The 19,472-nt window shown below is 39.0% G+C and overlaps 1 protein-coding gene across 1 annotated transcript in view; it reads left to right on the plus strand.

Annotated features, from left to right (window-relative positions):
* LOC141573522 (leucine-rich repeat-containing protein 37A-like) overlaps window positions 1-19,472 on the plus strand; it is a 42,486-nt gene that overhangs the window by 17,890 nt on the left and 5,124 nt on the right. The window contains exons 9-16 of the mRNA XM_074341891.1: window positions 1,821-1,892; window positions 2,489-2,563; window positions 9,743-9,861; window positions 11,955-13,840; window positions 14,369-14,485; window positions 17,569-17,615; window positions 19,167-19,221; window positions 19,303-19,445. Of these exons, the coding sequence (XP_074197992.1) occupies window positions 1,821-1,892; window positions 2,489-2,563; window positions 9,743-9,861; window positions 11,955-13,840; window positions 14,369-14,485; window positions 17,569-17,615; window positions 19,167-19,221; window positions 19,303-19,445 (2,514 nt within the window). The remainder of the gene's footprint in view (window positions 1-1,820; window positions 1,893-2,488; window positions 2,564-9,742; window positions 9,862-11,954; window positions 13,841-14,368; window positions 14,486-17,568; window positions 17,616-19,166; window positions 19,222-19,302; window positions 19,446-19,472) is intronic.

The following is a 19,472-nucleotide window of genomic DNA, read 5'->3' on the forward strand; positions in this document are numbered from 1 at the left end:
GTAACTCTTATTTATTTATTCTCCGAGGAGGTACTGGTACTGCTAAGTTTAATATTTTCTCCTTGTCCTTGATTTTTGTCACTTTGATTACTGTGTGACTTGGTGTGCTCCTCTTTGAGTGGATCCTGTGTGGAACTCTGCACTTCCTTGACGTGGGTGACTGTCTCCTTTCCCAAGTTGGGGAAGGTTTTTGTTATTAGGACATGGGCTATGTTTGAAGGCTCCCACTGTCATGGAGAGCAAAGGTCTAGGACAAGTGAAAGCAACACAGATCTCACTGTCCTGACAGAAGTTAATGTGTTTTTCTTAAATAAATTACTCCCCAGATTGCCACAAGCCCATTGGTTAAATTTCCAGAGTTCTGAGAAAGTTGATTCTGACAATTTTTGTGAGTTTTTTTGTTGTTGTTTTATGGAGGGATGAATTTTCAGATGTCCTCACTCCACCATTTTTACTGATTAGCCTGCAACATGGTTTAAAATCTAAAACCTCAATGACCATAGGCTAATTAAGTAGTTAATCATGGGAGATAATTGAAGAAAAGAAATATAAGAGAAAGTGTGATTCTCATAGAGGCTCTCGCAGATTGGGAGATGAAATTTGAAAAGGTATTTCTATATTTAGTGCCCTCAAAATTAAGGTTAAAGTAATAAATTATTTTAAACACACTCCTTTTTTTTCTTCTTCTTCTTTTTTTAAATACAGGTTAAACACAGGCTTTGGAGTCAGATCTGAGTTCAAATTCCAGCTCTGCTTCTTACTAGCTTGATGAGTTAGGACAAGTTATATACCTTCTCTGTGCCTTGGTTTCCTCATTTGTAAAATGGGATAATAATATTATCTATTGCATAAGGTTACTGTGAGGATTAAATATTAAATGTTGATCATAGATACCTGGCAATCCAAAAGGCATTAGTTGTGATTATCTTTACAATATTCTGCACAAGTACACTAATGATTCATGAATAGAGTTAATTAACCTAAAGGCAAATTTTCTTTCTTCTTGTTTCTTTTGGGTTTTTAAAATTTTTTTTTCTTTTTCTTGTTTGTTTCAAAGAATTGACAAGAAAATCTATTCCAGCATTTTGGAATAAAAATTTGCTCAGAAAATGAATTTGTCACTTTGTTGATATATAAACAAAATGGCATTTATTCAACAAACGTTTCTTAAGTACCTAATAAATACTAGACACTGTGTCAGGCACAGAGATGACAATGACAATAAATTATAGTCCTTGCTCTCATGGAGCTGACAATCCAGGAGACTTAGAAGTAAGGAGGTGACCCCACACACAGTAGCAAAGACTGTGACAGAAGAACACACATGGGAGTGTGCAATGGGAGTGTGGGTCTCCCCAGTTCCTCTTGTATTTTTCTCTTCAGCTCCAGAAGCAAGGGATTGGTCCCACTTTTGTCTTTAACTGGGCAGTTTAAAACATGCAATTTAAAAAATTTCTAGAGATGAAAGAAAAATGCCTTGATTTACAGAGGACACTAGAAATAGTATTTCTTACAGAGGAAGGGCTTCCTACCAGCATAGTCCCTTCTAGGGTTTTTGACCTAAAAAGTTCTTTAGCATATTTTTTTCTTTCCTATCCACTTCTCCCTCTATTTTTTTCTCTTTCTGTTCTCTACTTTATCATCTAGACACCTGGGTAGTTCCCAAATGAAGAGAGCTTTACAAATTCTACGGGTGATTTGTAGGTAAATTCAGAAAATGACTCCTTTTTACCTTTAAGTTTCATACCAAAAAAATGAATATAAACTTTCATGAACATTATTGAAAATGCAGATAATTTTACTGCCATTCTATTTTTCAGAAATCTCAGTCATAATCCTTTGACAACAGTTGAAGATTCTTATCTTTTTAAATTGCCAGCATTACGATATTTGTAAGTATTGCAACAGTCTTACTGCTCTTGAGTTGATTTCTGCTCTTTTTTACTTTCATCAGAGATTGAGGATTTTGGCTAAGAAGTCATAATTTAAATTTTAACTGGGTTATTGAGGTAAGAGTTATTGGTAAAGAAAAGGATTAAGAAAGAATGTATATGAGTAAGGCAGCCAGCAGAGGAAGAAAATTGTGTTGAAAAACACTTATAGAGATCAAACATGTAAAAATAAGATTTATCCCAGAACAAAATGGAATAAAGTGTATATTATTTAAAAAAAAAAAAAAGTATTCAACACAGGTGGATGTAGTTGAGATTGAGAGGTAGGATAATCGTAAAAAAAAAAAAAAAAAAAAAAAAAGAAAAAGAAAGAAAAGGAAAAAAAAAAGAAAAAGAAAAAGATGGTCCTGTTCAGCACCGAGGTCAGTAATTTAATGATGCAAATAAATTTAAATTTCTTCAATAAGAGCTCCCTGGGATTACTGTCTATGGCAAGTAAGAAGCCAGAATTGAAATAATCACATATTAATTATCTTTTTAAGTGTAGAATTTTTGTCTTTGGGTTTAAATCATGCCTCTTTGGGCTTTTCCTTCAGAGACCTGGGAAAAACAGAAGTCTCGCTTACAACAATTGAAAGAATCCTCATGATAAGCGTTGAATTGAAAACACTGTAAGTTGATTTGTATTACATTTATTTTCAGTTAATTGCTTTTTATAAGTTTTATTATTCTCTTAAGTCAGCTTTATTGTTGTATAAGTTTCATAATTTTCATATAGTAGAATTTACTCTTTTTACAGAGTTTGCTGTGTTTTGACAAATGTGTAGTTATATAGCCACTGCCACATCTGAGATATAGAAAACTTCTGCAGCCCCAATAGTCACCTCATGTCCCTCTGAGGTCAGTCCCCTCCTCCCACCACCAACCCTGGCAACCAGCAATCTGATTGTTGTCCCTATAACTTTGCCTTTTCCAGAATGCCTTGTAAGTTAAGTCATAGGGTATGTGGCCTTTTGTTTTTGGCTTGTTTCACTTAGCCAGTCCCTGGAGATTCATCCATGCTGTTATACCTGGTCCATAGTTCATTTCTCTTTATTGCTGAGTAGTGGTCCAGTTGTGTGGATATACAGTTCTTTATGCATTCATCAGGGGGTGAACATTTGAATTGTTTCTGGTTTTCTGGCTGTTTTGAATAAAGCCGCTAAAACCCCTCATGTATGTGTAAACATACATTCTATGTGAATATATGTTTTCGTTTCTTTGGGACAAAATACCTAAGGGTGGGATTGCTGCATCCTATGCCAAGTGCATGTTTAACTTTTTAAGAAACTGCTAAACTTTTCTACAGTGACTGTACCATTCTGCATTCCCGTTAGCAGTGCATGAGAGTTGCAGTTGCTCCACAGCTTTACCTGATCCTTATATTTCAGGTTTTAAGAAAAATTTTAACCTCTCTATTAGGTATGTATGTATACTTCCATTTGTCTTGGGTAAATACCTGCCAGTAGGGTGGCTGGATCATTCGTACGTGTATGTTTAAATTAAAAAACTATTTTCCATAATTGTCCAGCCATTTTACATGTCTACCAGCAGGGTATGAGAGTTCCGTTTTCTTCACATTTTTGCCAACAGTTGCTATGATCATTATTTTTAACTTTAGATAGTTTAATAGTTACATAGTGGCATCTCAGTGTAGCATCCCTAACGATTAATCATGTCAAACATCTTTTCATATGCTTCTTTTCCATCTATGTATCTTTGAATTTTTTGTCTATATTTTTGATTGAGTTTTGAGTGTTCTTTATATATTCTGGAAACAAATCCTTTATTCAATATGTAATTTGTTAAGTATTCTGTGATTGAACTTCATTCTCTCAAGAGTCTTTCACAGGGCTGAAATTCTTAAATTTGATCATGTCATATTTGTCTGGGTTTTTTTAATGGACAATGCTTTTGGTGTTGTGTCTATGAAATCTTGTTTAAGTCAAGGTCATAAAAAATTTCCCATTTTCTTCTGAAAGTTTTATACTTTTAGATTTTATGTAAAGATCTTTGAACCAATTTGATTTCATTTATGTATATGGTTTGGATTTTTTCTTTTTTTTTTTTTTTTTTTGTGGATCTTCAATTATTCCAGCAAAATTTGTTCAAAAGACTATTCCTTCTCTACTCAACTGCCTTTGAAGCTAAAAGTCATTTGCCCATATCACTCTAGTTTTGGACTTTACATTTTGTTCCTTTGATCTTTTTGTCTATCTTTCCACTACTATCAGAATGTCTTGAAAACGTAGCTTTATAAGTCTTGAAATCAGGTGGTGTTAGTTCTCCAACTTTGCTCTTTTTCATAGTTGTTTCAGTTATTCTAGGAACTTCACATTTCCATGTGAAGTTTAGAATTAGCTTGTCACTTTCTATAGAAAAGCCTACTGGGATTTAGATCTGTAAATCAATTTGGGAAGAGTTGACATCGTAACAATATTGAATCATCTGATCCATGAACACGTTATATCTCTCCATTTACTTACGTCTTCCTTAATTTTTCCCAGCAATATTTTATAATTTTCAGTGTGCAGATGTTCTACATCTTTTGTCAGAGTTTTTCTTAAGTATTTTATACTTTTAATGCTACTGTAAGTAGTGTTTTAAAACTTTAATTTCTGATTATTTGTTGAGAGAAATTAGTTTTTGGTATATTGGTCTTGCACTCTGCAAATTTAGTAAACTCATTTATTAGTTTCACTAGTTTTTTTGTAGATTCCATCAGGTTTTCTACATAATCATGTCATTTGCAAATAAAGTTTTACTTCCTCCTTTCCATTGTGAATTTTATTTATTTATTTGTTTGTTTGTTTGTTTGTTATTTTTCTTGCCCTGTTGCACTGGCTAGACCCTTCAGTGCAGTATCTAATAGAAGTAATGAGGGTGGACATCCTTGCCTGATTGTGGAGAGAAAGCACTTTGTCTTTCCCCATTGAATATGATGTTAGGTTTTTTGTGGAAGGCATTTATCAAGTTGAGGAAGCTTTCTGGCATTCCTAGTTTCCTGCGGCCTGCTTTTTTCTTTAATCAGGAATGGATGTTAGATTTTGTCATATTTTTTCTGTGTCTATTTACATGATCATATGGTTTTTCTTTTTTAGTATTTTAACTTGAATAAATTACATTGATTTTCAAATATTAAACCAAGTTTGCATTGCTGAGATAAACCCTACTTGGTCATGATGTATCATCTTTTTATATATTACTTGATTTGATAGGCTAAAGTTTTGCTAAGAATTTTTACACCTGTGTTTATGAGAAATATTGGTCTGTAGTCTTCTTTTCTTGTAATGTCACTGTCCAGTTTTGATATGTTGAATTTGGCCTTATAAATGATTTGAGAACTATTCCCTCCTCTTCAACATTCTGATAGAGTTTGTGTAAAATTGGTATTAGTTGTTCCTTAAATGTTTGGTAGAATTTACCAGTGAAGCTATGCGGGCTTGAAGCTTTCTTTGTGGGAAGGTTTTAAAGTGCACATCCAATTTCTTTAATGATGCTATTTAAGTTATGTATTCATTCTCGAGTAAACTTTAGTAGTGCACATCTTTCCAGAAATTCATCCATTCCATCTTGAATTTATTGGTATAAAGTATTTCATTATATTCTCATTATCCTTTCAATAGTTGTAGTATTTTTCTGTTTTCCCTTTTATTTCTACTTTGATCTTTATTATTTTCTTTCTTCTCTTACTCTCTGATTAAATTGTCCTTCTTTTTCTAGTTTAAGGTGGAAGCTGAGGAAGCTGAGTATGGCGTTAGCAATATACCACATGTTGATGTTTTCAGTTTCAGTCGATTCAAAATTGTTTCTAATTTCCCTTTGACTTATTCTTTGACTATAAGGTTACTTTCAAGTGTGTTCTTTAATTTCCAAATATTTGGAGATTTTTCAGATTTGTTAGTTTCTAATTTAATTCCATTGTGGTCAGAGACATACTGAATGACTGAAATCATTTTAAATTTATTAAGACTTGTTTTATAGCCAATAATTTGTTGGAATACACCAGAATATGGTCTGTTTTGGTAAATGTTACGTGTCCACCTGGAGGAAAATGTGTATTCCGCTGATTTGGGTGGAGTGTTCTATAAATGTCAATTTGGTCAAGTAGGTTGATAGTGCTGTTCACGTCTTCTGTATCCTTACTGATTTTCTACCTACCTATTCTATCAATTATTGAGAGAGGAATATTGAAATCCCTAACTATAATGGTAGGTTTTTTGTTTGTTTCTCCTTGCCATTGTCATTCCTCCTCATAGATTTTGAAGTTCTGTAATCAGGCGCATAAATTTTTAGGTTATGCCTTCCTTCTTCATTGATTGACCTTCTCTCATAATGAAATAACCTTCTTTATCCCTAGCAATACTCTTTGTTTTGACACTGACTTTGTCTTAAATATAACCACTCCAGCTTTTTTTACATTAGTGTGATTGGAACAAATTTTTCCATCCTTTAAACCTGTTATTTTTCTATTGAAAATAGTTCTTATACACAGTATATAGTTGGCTTTTGCTTTTTTTTTGTCTAGTGTGACAACTGTTTTAATTAGGATGATTAGAGTATTTATATTCAATGTGTTTATTGATGTGATTACATTCAAATCTTTTATCTTGCTATTTGTTTCCTATTTGTTCCATCTGTGCTTTGTTTCTGTTTTCCTCTTTTTCTTCCTGCTTTTGGATTGAGTACAATTTATTATTTTATTTTATTTCCTTTGTTGGCTAACTAGTTATAGTTCAGGTTTTGTTACTTTAGTGGTTGCTTTATAGTTTATAATTGTACATATTTAATTTATCACAGTTTATCTTCAAGTGATATTATACAATTTCATGGACAATATAGGAACCTCACAGTAGTGTACTTCCATTCTTCCTCTCCTGGCCTTTGTGCTACTGTTTTTGTATAATTTATTTTTACTTATGTTATAAACAGCACACTGTATTGGTTTTTTTTTTTTTTCTTTCATTTAATGATCAGTTACATTTTAAAGATATTTAATAAGAAAAATATTATTTATTTACCTGTGTGGTTACCAGTTCCGGTGTTCTTATTCTTTTGTGTAGACCCATATTTCCATCTGCTTAAAAATACTTCCTTTAGTATCTCTTCCAGTGAAAGTCTACTGGTAATTAATTCTTTCCGCTTTTGTATGTCTGAGATAGTCTTTATTTTACTTTTGTTTTTGAAAGATCTGGGTATAGAATTCTAGCTTGGTAATTGTTGGGTACCCCTTTCCCCAGTTGAGTACTTTAAAGGTGTTATTCCACTGAGTTCTGGCTTACATTGTTTCCAACAAAAAAAAATTGGCTGTCACTGTTCCTCTTTGTTCCTCTTTATGTAATGCATAGTTTTTTCCTCCGGCTTCTATTAAGAGTTTCTATTTATTGCTGGCTTTGAGCAATTTGATTATGATTTGTGCCTAGGTTTAGTTTTATCCGTGTTTCTAATGCTTAATGTTCATTGACCTTGGCTTTGTGGATTTATCATGTTTTAGCATTTTGGAAAATTTTTGGCCATTATTCAGTTTTTGTATGTCTCCTTCGTGGACTCTAAGTACACATGTATTAGGCCACTTGAAGTTGTTGCACAGCTCATCAAATGATGCTGTGTTCGTTTTTGTTGATTTGTCTTGTTTCTCTTTGTGTTTCATTTTGGATATTTCCTTAATATTCACTGATCCTTTCTTGTGCAGTGTCTAATCTACCATTAATCCCATCCAGTGTCCTTTTCATTTGAACACATTGTTTTTAACCTCTGGAAGCTCAATTTGGGTCTATTTTATTTCTTCCATGCCTATACTTCACATTTTCAGTCTTTAATCTGGGTTTTTAACATCTGCCAGTAGTTATAATACCTATTAAAATGTCCTGTTCTGCTGAAACTAACATCTGTATAGATTTTGGGTTAGTTTTGATTGATGGCTGCTTCTCCTCAATATGGTACATATTTTCCTCCTCCTTTGCATGCTTGGTAATTTTTCATTTGATTCCAGACATTGTGAATTTTAGTTTATGGTGTTCTACATATTTTTATATTCCTATAAATATGCTTGAGCTTTGTTTTGGGTGAAGTCAGTTTTATCCTTTTGGATTAGGTATGACCAGAAGTAGCCTCTAGCCTAGAGCTTATCATTCACAACTACTGAGAGAAGGCTTTTCTGAGCATCTGGCCTGTAGGGATGGGTACTATTCCCAACACTGTGTCACATCCAGTTATCCTCATCATTAATCCTTTCATGTGGTTCTTTTCCTGGCCTCAAGTAACTCCTCACACACATGCACTGACCAGTACTTTGTTGAATACTCAAGAGATCCCTCTGCGTATCTCCAGAGTTCTTTGCCTGTGCACCTCTTTTCTCTCTAGTGCTGTGCTTTGTGAACTCTAGTCACCTTGATTTTCCTGGACTCTTCCAGTTCCTCAGTCAGGGAGTCCTCCAGTTTCTGCCTGAGTCTCTTCTCCCTGTACCATGACCTGGAAACTCTCTGAACGATGTAAACTAGGGGAGTCATAGGGACCACTTCATTTTTATTTCCCATCTCTTGGGGATGAGTGAACGTTATGGCAAGTGGTCCAATTTCTTGAAAACTGTTTCATATATTTAGTCTGCCCCCCCCAATGTTTCAGATAGGAGATGAAATATTTCCCTGTTACTTCATCTGGGCCAGAAGTGAATAACATTCTTAAGTCTGTTTAGTTTAGATACAGGGTCCAATCGAAGATTAGGCATTTCATGTCACGTCTTTGTTTCCTTTAACCTAGAATATTTCTCTACTGATTTTTTGTCATTGCTGTTGGTCTTCTATGACATTGGCATTTTTGCAGAGCCTAGGCCAGTTTTGTATAAAATTTGTCTGAATCTTAATTTGTCTGTGTCTTAATTAGATTCAAAGTAAGCATTCTGAGGAAGAATAGATATCCTGGCGATATATCCTTCCTAGTTCATCACTTCAGGTTGCCTGATGCTAAGTTTGACCACTTGATTAAAGTGGTATCTCCGTATCTCTCCATTGTAAAGTTATCTTTTCCCTTGGTAATTAGTAAATATTCTATGGGGTGATAGTTTGGAGTCAGTGAAGATCCTACTTTCAAACACTGTTCACCCAAGTGTGCATCAATGATAATTTCGTTCTGAATTGAGTGTCACACTGTAGTTGCAAAATGGCACTTCCCTAACTCTCTCTGTCCTTCTACATTATTCGCTGGCATTCTTCTGTAAAGAAGTGCTCCCCCGACTTTGAGTATTACTATGATCTCATATGCTCTTCTTTAATATAAGTGTTTTACCTCATTGTTTTTCTCTTGAATGTTTAGGTTATCCAGAGTTGGCGAATGTGATCTGTTATGATTTAACCACAGTGTTTTTTTTAATCCCCAGAGTAATTTCTAATATATTTCCTACTCACAACTAGGAATTGAGAAAGGGACTCCAGAAGTTGGGGACTTACTCAGACTCTTCTTAGAAGTCTGCCCTCTTCCTATGCACTCTCAACCCAAAGTGAGACTTTAGGGTTGGGAGGAGATACTTCTGAATTAAACTACAGATCAGTGTCACCCAGTTCTAATCCCTGTCACCTTTTTTCTAGGCACACCGACACCCACTGCCATCCTTACCCTTCTGTTGGGCACTTCTGTGCTCCTCTGTATTTATTTACAACACTTAAGAGCAGCAATTGGCCAACTGGCCCCTGTCCAATTCTCCAGGCCATGTGCCCTAAGAACTCCTTTCTTCACTGCCCTGTGGTGGCCTTGGCCTGCCTCCCTACTCAAGTCACTCCTTTACCACTAATTTAATTCTCTGTTTCCATTTATAGGATCTTACCTAGCCATAGGACCTGCTGCCTCTGCCAATTTAAAACTACTATTGAAGTTGTCTGCAAGACAGTCAAGCTGCACTGTGACAGTGACTGCCTGGCAAGCACCACACGTTGTGGTGAGTCTGAATTGCCTGATAAGAAATTTTTAAATTTTTATTTTTTTAATTTCTATCTTTAATCGGTGATGGTAAAATGTTTAAACAAATGATGTAACAGAATTATTTTTATTCATTCATTCAGAGTTTCAATTCCCTACATTTCTAAGACCCCCTCCTTTGCTAAAAGTCAGATTCTCAGTTACATTATGAAACTCATAATACCTCAGTTACATTGTTAGCTTAGTAATGTCACTGATCCACATACATAGAGGAACAAGAGAAAGGCATGGAAGCGGGAAGGGAATTAACATTCATGACCACACATTGTATACTGTGCTCTCTGCTTGATGCCTTACCCCCAAATGAGAACTTTTTCATACAGTGCATCACAGTTTGTAAACTGATTTAATATCCATTAGGTCTCAAGTACGCTTTGTCTTTGGGGCAAGTGTAAATACCTTTTTGTTTATTTTATTTTTGCAGTTTTATAAGAGAATACAAGTGGTGGTGTTTTATGTTTTATTTGGAGCCTGAGAGTTTCTGGATCCATAACCAGAAGCTGCTACCTAGCCCTTCCAGTGGATGGGATGGCTCTTTTATTCTTAGACTGTCCAGCTCTGAACTTGCTCTGAATCTCAAGCATTTCTATCCACAAAACACTAAGATGCTTTCAAAGATTTTTGTATACATTAGATTTACTGGCACTTAACTTGATGACTTCCCAAATGTGCTTTCATGCCCAGACAGCTTGAATACTGGTCCCTATCAATGAGCTGGAGCACATTATAAATAACAGCATTTTGCTACTGACATAAAAACGTTCCTCATTTTCCAAACTTTTTTTTTTTTTTTTTTTTTACTGATTACTCCCTTGTCCCCCTGAAGTAGGCAGAACAGGCATTTTAAATCTCCTTTTACGGTGAGCAAAAGCAAGATCAGAGGTGTTAGGTGCTGTGGCCTAGTGCCTAGATCTTCTGTCCCTGGTTTCGGGCTGTCTGTGACCTCTTGTTCCTCCTTTCTCTTGAACCTTCACCTCTTCCTCTGACCCTCACCTCCTCCTCTGACCCTAACCACCACCACCAAAAATACTTTTAATCCTTCTGGAAGAGAGACCCAGCTGCACAGGGGTACACATGACCTTCAGAAAGATATAACCTTTTTTTTTTAATTTAAAAAAAAGTTTTGTTTATTTTTAGAGGGGAAGTAATTAAGCTCCTTTATTTATTTTTAATGGAGGTGCTGGTGTTTGAACCCAGGACCTCATGTATGGTAAGCAGGCACTCTACCCCTGAGCTATCCCCTCCACCCCAAGTCAGAAGCTCTTGATGGGTCCCCAGGTAAAGCTGGGAATACTAGGAGTGAAATGAAATGAAAGCAAAGTAGGCATGTGACAACAGTTGCTTTTTCCCATCTGCGTTTTAGGACTTCAATTATTATTCCACTGATCTGTTGAACATTCCACATTTGCATATAGCCTGGCAAATCTCTTAACCTGCACCCCTGCCCACATGTTAGCAGAGAGCCGGGGTGGACATGGTGTTTCTCTCTGTATAGAGCCTCCTGTCATGGGGGCTGGGATATATGGGAGCAGGAACCAAGGAGTGGAATTGGGGGTAAGTGGAAAAGGTCACATCCAGATGAGGACCTGTTAGCAGCGGGTGTTGTCATGATCACCTGTGATGGGAGCAGGACACGAGCACACTGAGGAGGCGGAGAGCAGAAGCCTCGCACTCTTCTGCGTCTGAGGCAGGACGGGGCAGGGTGTATGGAAGTGAGGAGTTACAGTGGGTCTGCAGAGCATCCTGCTGAGTGGGGAACAGCTGTCCTCCCAGCCTTGACTTCTCTTGAGTACCGGGCAGTTGGCCCCTGGAAACCAGTGGAATAATCCTAAACACTGTCACTCTATTTCACACCATGGAATTTTCTGAGTAGATAGCCACTTTTTCAAAATATATCTTTTTCACTTTCTGTTGTGAGGTTTCTTTTCCCCTCTCTAAGTGGCACCCAGACGTCTGCTGATTTCTAATTTATTTGACTGGGATATGTGGCTGTGGACTGGCAAAAAGCTGTCCATCAGCCTTCAGTTATCAAAAAAACTTCTTTTTTGACAGGTGAAGAAGCAGCTGTAGGGAACATAGAAGGATCGCTCATGAAGGTGTTACAAGCCCGGAAAAATAATACCAGCACCGAGCTGATTATTGAGCCAGAGAAGGCGTCCTCGGACGAACATGGTGTCAGCTTCTCAGCCTTCGTCGATAAACAGCTAGACTTTAATGACGAAATTGATGTTATTAGTGCAGTAAATTATGTACTGCCTTATTTCTCGGAAGGAAATCTAGAAGACTTAGAGACAGCGTTTTTACCATTCATAAAACTTCTCTTTTCCCATCTACAAGATGGAGATAAGTCCCTGGGTTATTTGGAAAAAAACACAAGGAACCGTTTTGTTCAACCTGAATCCAACAACTTACCTTATAAAAATAAACTGCAGAGATTCTATCATCTGAAAAAATGGTCAGATTCAGAAATGCAAAAAAAAATCGATGAGGTTGAAAAGAAGGAAAAAGCTGCCAGGCTTGTACGTGCCGACCCTTTGGGTCACAAATTACGACAGGCCTTTCAAGAGCAACTGGACACTGCCCAACCACAGGAAAACAGCCCGGCAAAGACTGAAAGTGTAGGGAAAAGGCTGCGGGGAGTGGACTGGGTCCTCAGGGGCCCAAATGGCATCATCAAAAAACGTGTCAAAAAACTGATGCGTAGGAGGAAACAGAATTCCCAGCCAGCTGTGGAGAACACTGCCAAGGATGAAAAGCAGTTGGACACTGCCCAACCACAGGAAAACAGCCCGGCAAAGACTGAGGGTATAGGGGAAAGGCTGCAGGCAGTGGACTGGGTCCTCAAGGACCCAGATGTCGTCGTCAAAGAAAGTGTCGATGAACTGATGCATTGGAGGAAACAGGATGCCCAGCCAGCTCTGGAGAACACTGCCAAGGAAGAGGCACTCAGAAGGCAGTCCCCAGGAGCAGGGGGGCAGCTTCAGATGATGTGGAGGCCCCGGAAGTTAGTGGGAAGCTCGTTCAACACAAAACCCTCACTTATAAATGAAGACAAAGCAGCAGTCTCTTCTTCCCTGCCCCCTGCCCCCACCCCTCCTAAATCTGAGGTTAGACAGGAATCAAAAGACTTATCCTATAGTATTTTAGAAGACGCAGAAAGTATAGTTAGAAATATGGAAGCTTCTAAACCAACCTCACGCCCCAGAAAAAGACGCCTGTTCCTTGGTAGTCGCTCTCGTGCGATGCACAGCTTATTCCAGGCCAAAAGGAATCGAAATTTGAAAAGGAAAGAGCTCCTCAGGAGTATATCTGCAGGCAGGCCTCCCTCTGCAGTGAGGAGCCTCATAAATTCTCCTTCAGGAGAAGCTATTTCTTCTTCAGCAGAACTAAATTCTCATGAAAACCCACCAGAGTTATTTTCTTCTTCAGACCCTCTTGCAGGAAAGGTGACTGTGCCGGAAGGAGCTCTCTCTGAAGTCGCTGCCCGTACGGATGTTCCCAGCACATATTCTGTTACTACAGGCAACTTTGTTCCAACTGTTGAACACACGGACGAAACACAACGGGAATACCTCAATGTGGGCACTGAATTACCCTCTAAACCCACCGGCTTCACTTCCCCAGGGCTTCCATCCTTGGGTGATCAGTTTGAACTCCAGGTAAACCAGCAGCTACGGTCCATCGTACCAAATGGTTACATGAGAGGCCTCATTTCTCATTTGATCCGAACTCTCAAAATGGACTGCTCTGAGACGCACGTGAAGCTGTCCTGTGCCAAGTTTTTCACCAGAACAGGCCTTCTGATAAAGCTGCTCAGTGAGCAGCGAAAAGTAAAATTGTCCCCGGCCGAGGGGGATACTGACCTGTGGAAAACTGAGAACTACATCAGTGAGAGCGCAGAAGGCCAGAGTGAACAGACAGGGCAGGAGCCACATGAGGTGAGGGCAATGCCTGACACATGGGGACCTGGACTTCTACTCAGTGTAGGACATGCCATTAAAGTGCCAAAGCAGGGAGACTAGGGGCCCCTGGTCTGCATCTTATCCACGAAACTGGCTAAGACAGCGATCTCCCACTGTGCTCATTTAGAGAATGGTGCCGCTATTCCTAGGGGAGCCTCAACACACAAGATGCATTGTAAGAGAAAATGCTGATAAGATTAGTAACACATGAGATCTGGTAGGTTCTTTAAGAACCTATAAGCTACTCGAAAGGATGGGGTTCAGAGTAGTTTAAGAACAGTCTGCTAAGGGGGAGGGTATAGCTCACGTGGTAGGGCACATGCTTAGCGTGCACGAGGTCCTGAGTCCAGTCCCCAGCACTTCCTCTAAAACACAAATAAACCTAATTACCTCCCACCCACCCCCCAAAAAAGAAGAGTGAGCTAGTGTTTAAGTAGGTTTTAGAATAGTTAGAGTTCATCTTTTCTCTTTGTTTTTCAAAGAAATTATTCTTTATTATTTCAGCTCACAGAGGAAGTTCCAGGATCCGACTATAAGAGCAAAGTCATGTGGGCAGTTTTAATATCTGTGGCAGTAACTGCAGTAGTGGCGGTCTTGGTTATAAGTTTCTGCCTTTTTGAGGTAAGGACAGTTCAGATTCAGAACCCTCAAACTGAAAATCACAGCTACCTTTCCACCTGCTACTACTCCACAGTCCTCTTCAGTCACAAGGGCTGAGATGGGTTTGGTCTTTTATGGAAAAGTATACGCCCGGGATTCTTAAAGGAGCTCCAGTCCCAGGGGGTCTCTGTGGAACTGAACCCAAGGTAACAAGCCATTAGAGTATTTTGAAAAGTCAAGTTTATAAGGAGGCCAGAGTTGACATGGTAGTAAAATTTCTTCAACTCAGAACAGTGCACCTCACCAGTCACTGTCGTCCCTTCACTGCTTTCTGTCCTTGTTAGGTGAAATGATGAGATACATCATTTCCACCCTCCTGGAGCCATCAGTCACCCTGGGAGGGCTGAAAGGACATGGCTAAGAGATAAAAGTGTGATCTTGTCCATCCATTGGGTTTACTTACCAGCTTTCTTCTCCAGTGTGTAAGACATTTTGTAGGTAGGTTCCATCAAAACACTGTGAATAAAATCCTGCCTCAGGCTCCTGTGAAGTGTGCCCTGTTTGTTGTAGTTTTGTTCTCACCCTGTAGTCTTCCAGCTGTGCCTCAGTGTGCCATGGAGGCCTGTCTCTGCAGGAGGATGTTCTTTGCTTGTGTAGACACAGAAGCCCTGTCTGTAGAACAGATGTATTTGTCACTGATGAGTAATAATTTGGCATTCTGATTTCTGATCAATCCTGTGATAGTGATAAAGTGAGACTGCCTCGATGGGAAGATTTGAGATCCCTCTTGGTGAAGGCAGAGTCTGATTTCTGAGCCTACAAATGTGCAGGGTAGCATGGGGTCAGCATGCTAGTCATTTGTCATTAGCCATTTCCCAGACTGTGCCCCCTGCATCTGCCGGTGGCATATGGCCTTGTGCTTTTGTAGAATTTCTATAAACTCCTCTTTTATTGCTTTAATTGCTATGTAGTTTAACCTTGCACTTGTATCTATTTATTTCATTTCATTATTTCCTCTCCCCACTTAGATAAGTTTTTTCAGGACAGAGACCATGTAGTGTTTTTCGTAAAGCTGACAATAATGATGTTCAGTGGAAGAGAGATGAGGCATTATGTCAATTCCACAATGAGGAGTAATGCAACATAATATTTATTTGAAGTAGCTAGACAGCCCAGCAATTGACAGACCCACGTGTCCTTTAGACTTTTGAAATGTCATATTTAACATTCTAATCAGTGGAAGAAAATGAATACATGGTAGTAGAACAGCTCCCTATTTGGTGGAAAGATAACAGCAGGTCCCCATTTTTCACCTTAAACATATCTCCATAAACATGAAAGAAAAGAACTCATGAAAGTATTAGAAGAAAATAGAAGCAATATGTTTATAATCGTGTGGTGGAAAAGAGCTTTCAGACCCTGATGCCACAGGCAGAAAGCTTTGGCAGATTTGACCACCTTGTCTGTGGCACCAAATTAGCACCGACCTATGCCAAGCACTGGACAAAGTGTCTTCCGTGTATTGTCTGGCTTAATCCCCACAGTCCTGTGAGGACGGCAGTGTCATCCTGTTTCATAGATGTAGGACATCGACTTAAGGCCCCAGTGACAAAACCAAAAGCAGAAGCCAGTTTCACCTGACTGTAAAGCCTGAGCTCCTTACTCCACTCTTCTGTCTCATCCCCTTAGAGACAAAAACTTTGGGAAGTCTTTGAAACACTGAAAATCAATGAAAGCCCATATTTATTTATTGTAAAGAGTTTTAGAAGTGAACAAGAAGACAGACAATCCAGGGGAGGAGAGGGCAAAGGCTCGGAAGAGCAGCCATCTGTTGACCGTCTGTCCCCATATCAGCCCGTCCTCATGGCTAGCAGGTTTTGTCAGCCAGGCCTTTGTCACCTCATGGCATAAAAATAGTCTCTGATACTCTCTTCTAGTACTTTCATAATCTGTCTAGAATTTGTTTTGTTTTTTAGTGTAGTTGAGGTAGGGGATCTAACTTTTTCCCCCTGTATGAACATCGAATTGTTTCAAAATTTTCTACTGAATGGTCCATTCTTCACCAATCTAAAAATACTATCTTGACTATAACTCAATAAAAAAAGTTTTAAAAAGTAATAATAAAAATACTGTGCTTATCTCGACTCTGTTGTATTGATGCAGTTATCTTTTCCTAGTACCGGTAGCACACTGAATAATTCCAGTTGCTCTGGAACATATTGTATAAATGGTAGGGTAAGCTCCTGCTGTTTGATCGTCTTTTTCATACATTTCATGAATATTCATTCACATTTTCTCTCCCAAATGTCAACTAGCCAGGTTTTGTTGAAGATTTATCTTGGATTTAAATTGGACTGCATTGAATCTGTAGGTCAATTTGAGAATTGATATCTTTACAACATTCTGGGAAGATGGTATCTCATGCCATGTATACAGCTTTCACTTTAATGTCCTTCAGAAGAGTTTTAATATTCATCACATATGTCTTATACATTCTCAGTTAAGTTTATCCCTAGGTACTTTATGCGGTTTTTTTGATATTGTAAATGGGATATTTCTTCTATTTCTTAGTCTTCTGTGTTATATAGGAAAGTCTTTGAAGTTTATATGTTGATCTCTTGATTCTGTATGTAGCCATCTTCCTGAATTCTCATATTGCTTCCAACCTAAAGCTTGTCTATCATTTCATGTGCAAATGTGCTTGTCTCTTCCTTTCCAGTGTTTTTCTTACCGCAGTGATGAGGACCTCCTCAACAGTGACCAGTAGTGGCCATATGATAGGCATCTGACTCTTGTTCTTGTCTTTAAAACGATGCTGAGGTTCCTGGTAGATACTTTTGTTTTCCTACTTCTAAGAATTTGTATTGGGCATTATCTGTTGAACGTTACCTAAAACAATCAATAAAACGTATTGCCAGCTGTGTGCATGATCCTAAGTTAGGCACTGTGAAAGAGGCAAAGGATTATTAAACAAGAGAACATTCCTTCCACAAAAAAAGCCTTCGTCTCACTGGGTAGATAAGACTGAAAATGAAAAGAAATGAATAAAGATTCTAAGATAGTCATTGTGATGAATAATTCTGATCATGTTTCTTCCAAAACAGATTTGTTCACGCAGAAAAGCAGCAAAAGATCAGAAAAAAAGCGTAAGGTAAATATTACTCTGGTAACTTTTTTAAAAGCTTTTATTTTTTGTTTGTTTTACTTTTGTGGGGGAGGTAATTAGGTTTCTTTATCTTTAGTGGAGGTACCAAGGATTGAACCCAGGGCCTCATGCATGCTGAGCAGCTCACTCTACCACTGAGCTGTACCCTCCCCCTAGTCTGGTAATTTTTGAAGTAGGATTTTAGAACTAGAGGAGAACTTAGACCTCATCTATTTCAATCTCTTCATTTTATAGTGAGGAAAGCACAAAAGGCAGGAAGAATATTTATTTATCATAATGCTTTAGCCGAATTTATTTACCAGCAAAACTAGCTCCCCAGCCAAAGCTGAGCTGGAATGGGACCGGCCCAGATGCCTCTGCTTTTCCTAGTCCTTTAAGGGAAAAAGGGGGAGGGAGAGAGGTTTGGGTTTTCACCCGTTTCTGCTGGTGGTGGCCATCAGGCTGGGCTGGGCCAGTGGCCTTCTTGGAGGTTCTGGGGTAGGGAAGGCCACATGGCTCTAGGGTTTGAGGACCAGCCTCACTCAAAGTTGTTGGAAGGGAGAATATATGAGTCCTTCCTAGAAAGTGGCAGGGAAACTTCCCTTGTCCTCCTGCTGGTTTTCAGACGCCCACAGTCTATTCCCTTTATCCAAACCTCATAGAATTTTAACTGGGAGAAACTTTAGACAGCAGTTTGTTTCTTCCTTTTATATTAAGAAAGTGGAGAAAGAGAAAGGGAAAAGGTCCTGCCCCATGGCCATACTGCTAGTGAGTATCAAAAAGATGCTTCCCTTCCACTGAGGCCTTCATTGATCACACTGTGCTTGGGCTGTGAGCTACATGTTATGTCACAAATCAGCACCACATACTATATGGACACAAGGAGTTTCTAAAACAAACTTATTATGCACTCAGATGTTTTCCTATTCTATGTATATTCAAAAAAGAATATTTTGTGTTTTAGTGCTAGTCGTGGTCTTTAAACTGATTTCACAATTCACTTAGCATCAGAGACAGCCTGCGGTGTGAAAGTCAGTGAGTCAGATAGCTCTGCTACTTGGACTCAGGTTTCCTTGGTGTGATCCAGTTTACAGGACAAAGCCACTAGGAAAATAGGGACTCCCTCCCCCTCAGCCCCAGCACGTGCTGCGTGTGACTGCGTCTGCAGAGGGCTGGGGTGAACACTTCCAGAGTCATGTTCTTCTGCCTCGCACGGCTGTGCAGGGTCTTCCCTGCACGAGGGCACTTGGCAGGGCCAAGCAGGGGAGTGGGGCTAGAAAGTCTGCCTGAACTCCGTGCTCAGCCACATGCAGAGGCCTGTCCGGGGACACTGGGGGGCCATCTCAAACGGGCATGGAGAGCTTCTGGGAGCCCGGTGTGCATGGAATTATTCCATAATTCCATAATTATTAAATATCAGGGTCCAGGTGTGTGGTGCCTTTGCTGGTGGTGAGTGTTTACTGAGGTGCCCACTTAGTCCCAGTAAGACCAGACAGGCACACTGTGTGAGACGTAGAAAGTGGCGTGCATCACTAATTGTGTGTGTTTTCTTCCAAGGGGCTTCTTTCGGTTTTTGCTGCGTAGAAAATGCTCAGAACAAAGTGAGAGCCAGGTAAATCTGAGGAGGATAAAGTACTGTTGCCAGAGAAAGCAGGGGAGATGCAGAATGAACGTTCCCCTTTTTCCGTTCTAGGAGGGCTTCTTCCAGAGAATGCGGCCGCTCTGGCTCAGGGACATGTACAGACCTCTCAGTGCCACACGCAAAAAAAATATGGCGCAGAAGCTACATGATGGGGAGTCTTCTGACGAGGAAGAGATTTTCAGTAAGGATGCGAGGTAAATGATTGGTGACAACTTAAAGTT

This window comes from Camelus bactrianus, chromosome 16 (assembly GCF_048773025.1).
Source record: "Camelus bactrianus isolate YW-2024 breed Bactrian camel chromosome 16, ASM4877302v1, whole genome shotgun sequence".
Lineage (NCBI taxonomy): Eukaryota > Metazoa > Chordata > Mammalia > Artiodactyla > Camelidae > Camelus > Camelus bactrianus.